Source organism: Diadema setosum, chromosome 9 (assembly GCF_964275005.1).
Source record: "Diadema setosum chromosome 9, eeDiaSeto1, whole genome shotgun sequence".
NCBI classification, from domain to species: domain Eukaryota; kingdom Metazoa; phylum Echinodermata; class Echinoidea; order Diadematoida; family Diadematidae; genus Diadema; species Diadema setosum.
The window spans coordinates 4,932,554-4,939,810 of NC_092693.1; the positions used below are offsets into that span (position 1 = coordinate 4,932,554).

The 7,257-nt window shown below is 38.3% G+C and overlaps 1 protein-coding gene across 1 annotated transcript; it reads left to right on the plus strand.

Annotated features, from left to right (window-relative positions):
- Positions 1 to 1,431: 1,431 nt before the first annotated feature.
- On the plus strand, positions 1,432 to 6,819 carry LOC140233492 (LYR motif-containing protein 4-like). The gene is made up of 3 exons (XM_072313610.1): positions 1,432 to 1,558; positions 4,440 to 4,560; positions 5,309 to 6,819. The coding sequence occupies exons 1-3, from the start codon at positions 1,467 to 1,469 to the stop codon at positions 5,375 to 5,377; spliced, it is 282 nt and encodes a 93-aa protein (XP_072169711.1). The 5' UTR covers positions 1,432 to 1,466; the 3' UTR covers positions 5,378 to 6,819.
- The last annotated feature ends 438 nt before the right edge of the window (positions 6,820 to 7,257 follow it).

Here is a 7,257-nt window from a genome sequence, read left to right on the forward strand (position 1 = left end):
TCATGCTTCGAACAACTATTATTATACTATGACAATATCGACTGCTTCCAGAGGCATGTTTAATTGCCCCAAAGAGAGGGCGAAGGTATAGGAATCAGTCGAAATTGATATTTATCACAATACAATGCAATTTAAGATATTCATTTACGCACCGAAGTGAGTTTTAACTATAGTCATTGATTTTCGCAATACATGTACTGCCGGGCAGTCAGCTAGCGGTTTCCATGATTTTAACCTTTGACCAATCAGAGTACTAGAACTAATGACCCGTTGTAAGCGAAATTTCGTGTAAGGCTAAATGAATGCCAAGTCACATGTTCGCTCTTGATCAATTGTTTCTTTGATAAGGATCTGTTATAGATCCAGGGCATGATTGTTCATCATTAGCACACGTCCGTTTATTCGCACGGGGTTACCTACAGCGAGGTTGAAAATGAGAAAAATTTGAAACTTAAAGGGATAGTAACAGTATTGGTGGAGATGAGAATTGGGCTTTTAACTTTTTGCGAGATACCTGGCAAGAAAACACTCATGAAATAGTGCAGAGCATACCATTTTAAGAGGATTTCAAAGTTTATTTGATAAAAATCGAGTTTGGAATGACTGAAACATCTAAAAACAAAGTAAAACAAAGCGATCGTAATAAAGTGTGGCTCCCAGTCTCCCACACTTATTAGAATCGCTCACAGTCTGTTTTGGATATCTCAGCCATTTCAAAACCAATTTTCATCAAATAAACATTGAATTCTTCATGGAATTACATGCTCTTTCATATTTCATTGGAGGTTTCTCATTATCTCACCCAAAAATGGTAGAAACCAGAAATTAGGTCTCAACCAAAATTATACGATCCCTTTAACTTTGAAGAAACAGGACAAGTTGTAGAACCAATTTTATTTTATGATATCACAACCAAACTATCCCTAACAAGATTAGACACTATTCATCTATAAACCATATCAATACCAATATTATACTTTTTGTCTTCAAGATCAAAAGTATGCCATGTTTGTTTGTTTATTTGTTTGTTTGTTTTGTTATTATTTTGACACCCTATACATGCCCGGCGGCGTGTTTTTTTTTAGACGGCACAGATTGGGGAAACTAAAAATCTATCGGGGACCCTATTCCTAAACCTAACCCTAATCCTAACCCTAACCATCAAACCCTAACCCTAACCCTAACCCTAACCCCAACCCTAACCTTAACCCTAACCCTAACCATAACCAAAAACCCTAACCCAACGTTTTTCCCATAGGTTTAACACGCGCCATGCCCCAATCTGTGCCGTCTTAAAAAAAAAAAAAAACGCTGCCCGGCTATCATTTTTATATCTTCTTCAAATTGGCACCAGGCCTTGGTCCCCGCGAAATCTGGTCGAATTTCCAAATTACTCAACGCGAGCGGACCGTACCGTCGGGGTGCGCATAAAGAAAATAAAGTGTAACGTTTAGCCTACGGAGATCATGGCTGGTGCTCAGGCAAGCAGGATGAGGGTACTTGCTCTTTATCGTGAAATGTTACGAGAGTCGCAGAAGTTCTCTGGATACAATTATCGGTAAGTAACATCCGTCGTAGCAAGGTGGCCTCGGAGAGTGAGAGAGATCTATCTAACGTTAGAACGTTAGAGACTAATGATAGTGAAACTAATGTACGTGTACTGTAATGCCCCAAGCATTACTGTAGTCCCACTCGCGAATAAATGTGTAACTGAACTTTCGTCTTTGCATGATGATGATGTAACTCCGACGCTGCATTGCATTAAACTAAATTACACTACTACTAGTACCAGTTACATAATTCTACATTGTACTTGAGTACTTGAGTCTAGTAGAGTTGGGTGTCCAATACATCGACACCCTAATATTTCTCTATCAATAGATACTTAGATATCTCACAATTTGTCTGAAATATTACTCACAATACTAATAGTCACATGTAAAGAAAATACTCTGAATTCAAGTGCGCATTAAAAATGCGATTTGCGCGTTGCGGTACACGCTCCAAAGAGTCCAAGATGCCAGATGACTGCTTTGATTTCGAATGCATGGGTTGTTATATTGACGCACTCAGTTGTGCCGTAATCACAGTAAATTTAATTTTGAAACCAACACCCCTACTCTCTATATAGACCATACGTGTGAAGTGCACTGCACATATTAAATGCTTTTCCAATGCACGGTATGTGCATTTATATTATAATCTACACCGCCCTACGGTATCATTGTTTTGCTGTTGATCTTGTTTATTATCAGGTTTTTCAGTAATATTTGGACATCTTTAAATCCCCAGTAAAGAATGCAGAACCACTGTGCATAGCTAAGTCTCATGCATGATTATTGAAAGTTCGTTCTTACACGCAATGTTATAAATTTTTTGACATATACAATATAGATCTATGGCTTTCCTCCCTAGAGGGGATTCCATGAAGACAGACGTAGACTCCAGGGAGCATATCCCTGACGACAAGATACAGAGCAATCTTTTACTGTAGTCAAATTAGTTACTAAGTTAGGTAACTATGGAGAAGATCTCTAGCATAGGACAGGTCTACCTTGATCATTCATACCAGCAATCAGCAGACTGTGCTGACAAGCCATGGCCTTGGTTGTGGCTTCATTCATTGTACATGGTACAATTCACTTCATTTTGCTTCAATTTTTCATGTCAGGACAGGTACAGAATGCATTTGCTGTCATTAGAAAATGGTTAGTCATTATTTTAAATGACAGTCAAGCGCTTGCCCAATTGCCTCAGTTACTTTTGGGGCAAGTAAAAATCAAACACGGGCAGGTGTTTTGGAACAATGAGAAAAAAATGTTTGCCTGTATTGGCCAAGCAAAAAGTTTTGAAGCCACCTATTTTTTTTCCACTTTTTCCCCTTCAAACCCACCAAGTCAATTTATACAAAAGTCCAAAGATAATGACTGGTTTTTGTTTTATTTTAATAGCGATGCAATGCACCTTAATTTCATTTTTGCAACTTTCCAATACCTGTGTGAAAAAACCCCAATGTAATGCAACACTGACAGTGGTTCGAACCAGGTTTACAATGTGTGCCTTTTATAATTCAGATGATTGTGTTTTAAAGCCCTTGACTTATAAGAGATCTTGTAATCGTTTCCTATATTTTTAGGACTTTTTTTCAGGCAAGTAAAATTCATTTTCATGCAAGTGTTTTGCAACAATTTGAAAATCTGCTTGTCCAACTGGGCAAGTGGTAAAATGAAGAACTTTAAGTACGGCACCCTGAGGTGTATGCAAGGGTGCAGTCTACTATTTAGATTAATTCAAGGGTGTTAGATATGTTTATAAATAATTAAATGTACATACAATGTACGTGTTTAAAGATTCAATGTTTTCAGGCAGCATGGCATTATACATACAGACCCTGCACCACTAAACCAACAAAAAGTCGCCAGACATGGATTTTTAGTTTTGAAATGATTTATAACTCAATTCAAATGGACCCTCCTTACCTATCTGCCAGGTTAATCTTGTAAAGAAAGCACATACTCTGGAGAAGTGTGAACTGAGAAAAAAGGCTGTGAAGTACAGGGTCTAGTCAAGCACTTTATCTTTACCAAGCTGTGCTACCTGTGCAATGAACGGGACAATAAAACAAGGTGTAAACCACTGTAGCAACAACAAATAAGATATTATCAGATTAAGCTGAAATTACTTTATTAACACATTCTGTCCATGATTAATGCCAACTTTCAAAGCAGTAGCATTATCCTTTCAAAAGTTATTAAGGGCTGAAAGGGATGAGTGTGCAAAGGATTTTTTAAGAAATGAAGAGAGCCTGTAAGACATTTGTAGAGAACCTGATGAAAACCCATTTTCCCACTCATTTTATGATCCCCAAATTACGAATAATATACAAGAAGAATAGTGCATTCAGAAAATACAGTACATGTAAAACTAAAAATTGACTTCGTCGACCCATTTCACCATTTTTTGAGTCCTCACATAAAATACTTTTTGTTGGTTTTGTGATGCATAGTCACATACAATTTCTATACATGCTGGCTCTTTGGACTAGGTTGTGTTCCATTCTCACTCCGTAGGGCCAGTTCACTACTTTCTCAAATTTACATGTTTCTGAATGCCAGTGTTGAAGGAATCATTATTCCTGTACATCTATTTTTAATATCATACCGTGTACAACGTAGGGTAGTTTGTATGCACACAACTATGAGCATTTTGTTGTTCTTGTTGGTTTGTTTCTGTGTTATTTTTTTGCAAGATCACAAGATCTAAGGCAAGCCTGTAACAAACTCTTAAGATTGCAATAAACAACTGTTGTGCAGGAAGCATACATATACTCAAGAAAAATTACTGATTGTCTGTGTTTCCATGTTGTTCAAAAACCACCCAACCCCCACTTTTTTCCTTCCCAATTTGATAAGCGCACTTATCAATTGCTTTTCTTTCAGAACGTATGCACTGCGTAGAGTTAGAGATGCTTTTCGTGAGCACAAGGATGAGACATCACCAGATCTGATAGAGGGTTACATCAAGAAGGCTCAAGAAAACTTGCAAGTGATAAAACGACAGGTAAAATTTTTTTTTGCAAGTTCAGCTGAAAGGGAACAACATTTCTTACCAAAAGGAGAAGTAAATCACAGAGAGATGGATTGATTAGGAAGCAGTGATATGAAAGCAATGACAAAGTTAAAATTGAATTGATATTTAAAGAAAGCCGTGACGAGTGATAAACAAACATGATGCGGGTTGGTCAACAATCATTATTTTCATTGCCTGAAAGTAAATGCCAAGTTCTCATAACTGCAGTATTAGTTTTGTGGTACAGATGTACTTCTGAAAGAAATAATGCATGAGTGATATAATGTATAGTTTTGTATGGGACATTACAGTACTTAGCTTTGTATCAGATTTGTAGATATGTTGCTTTGATATTGTCGGGGAACAGACATACATTGTATGACAATATAATGACTTATTTCAATTCAAAACCTGTCTTCACCTCGGCTCTCAACTGTAATCTCTAGGCTGTTATATGTTTTCCCAACTTTTTATTTTAATTTTGAATCTTATCTTCTTATTGTGTGCATGATTTTGTCTCAAGTCATTGTACATAATAAGTTATAAGTAATAATGGTCTCCAACTTAGCTCTTTCTGTAAGATACTACACTGTTTATGTTCTGAATTTCATCTGTGCTGGGAAAAAAAAAGTGAAGGAAAGAAGAGGTATACATTATTTCAATGTGAAATTTCAGGAAAGCAGTCATTCTGCAGCTGGTGTTTGTTTTTTTATTTATTACTGTGTTTTCTCTGTTGCAGGCTTCCATAAGCCAACTGTACAAGGACCCTAAGCTTGTGATTGAAACCCCCTCAGGGAAGACTAGCTAGCCCAGTGGGATCTTGGTCTGTGGCAGTGCCCCGCACTATGGCTTGAAATGGGAGAGAACTGTCAGATGCGGGAGTTATGCAGAGGAGCATGGAGGAAAATGTACAGGATACCCTTACAGTGGTATCTTTGTGATGCAGGAGCCCTTTACCCTTTCACAGAGATTGGCGAGGGTTCATCATGGAGGTCTGTCAGAAGAAAGGGGATTCTGCTTCATGAGAGGCTTCCCACCAAATGCATAGATTGATTTACCCTTACCCAAGAGTAAGGACTTGGTTGTGGTTCAGATGGCTGTCTAAATGTAATATCTTGATATATAATGCATGGACTCCGCAGAATTATTAATGTTGAAAGTGTCATCAGGGTTTATAGTTGTGTATTGTAAGATGATTCAAACATCCAAGAAATTGTACTGGAATTCTTTTCTGTGATAATGACTTCACTAATAGGTCAAGTAGTCATGATCCCTCCAGGGGCTGATAGTTAAAAGTAATGCAATATACATTGCACATGTACCACTCACACCAAATCTAGGGTGCATAAGTCTAGAAGCAGTTGGAAGGGACATGACTGTTTCTCATATTCGTACACAAGGTTAATGCCGTCTTCAATACTTCTAGTTATGATGAGTTCGCATCGGAAGAACAATGATTTCAGAACTGCCAACTTATGTATGCAGACCACAGATATCAGTGCAGAGCATAAAACATGAAGGACAGAAGAAAAAATAAATATGAAGTTGGAAGAAGCACTTGATTAACGTTTCTGATTCAACGTTATAGGGGAAAAACGTGTGGGAATACATGTATTCATATCATATATTCTCAGTTTGGGTGAAGGGAAGAAAAGATACATATAATAAGTCTAAGATTAAATTGTGTAGGCAGCTCTGTAAGTACACATGGAACATCTGGGAAGCAAATTTACAGGATGAAGCTGTTTCATCATGAAGCTGCAGCAGATGTTTTTTGCTCAGACTGTTCAGCTCTTTTCTTGTTGTTGTTGCTGTTGTTGATGCACAAATTATTGTCAACATAGCTTGTTAGGAGGGCAATACAGAGTCTCTTGTTTGCTTGGGAGGTGCTGCCTAAAGTGTGTGGAAAGAGGTTTGGCATCGCCAGATGTGCTGCTGTTGAAATCTTCCCATCCCCAACATTAACAAAGAGGAGAATGTCAGTTGTTGTTCCTTTGTGTCGAAAGACCACCAAATTGTTATGAATATTATGTACATGTAGTCTGTATAGCTACACATACACATTTACCAGTAATGATGTGCAAGTTGATATGTAGTCACCATGAATGTTAGAAGTGCAGTGGCGGATCGAGAGGGGGGGCACAACCGGCGCACCCTCCCCCCCCCCCTTTATTTTTCGTTAATAACAAAAGAAATAAAAAGAAAAAAATGAAATGAAACCCGGAAGTGGCACCAAAAATAATTAGTCACGCCCCCCCCCCCCCCCCCCCCCCCCCCTTTGCAGAATTCCTGGATCCGCCCCTGGAAGTGAGTTATTCTCTGCCATATTGCAGACTTGCCAATACTGTAAGGGATCTGAACGTCCATCGTATTCTCAACTTCTGGCACGATCCATATTGGTGGGCAGGTATCAGGAAAATTCCCTAGTGCAGTTTGGGGTAATGCGCACTCTACAAACATGTTAGAGTGTAGATGTGTAATTCAGTTTAAGTCGTTGAGGAGATGGTTTTGATGTAACACACATTTCCCATACACGTCTGCCCAAGTATACTCGGGACTAGTCTTCAGTGGGTTAAGTTTATTCAGGGCTTTCTTTTTTCCTCTATACTAGAATATGAGACCATGCTGTATATGATAGCTGAGAGTTAGCAGATACACATGTTGGTTTGTGAATAGTTGACCTGATGC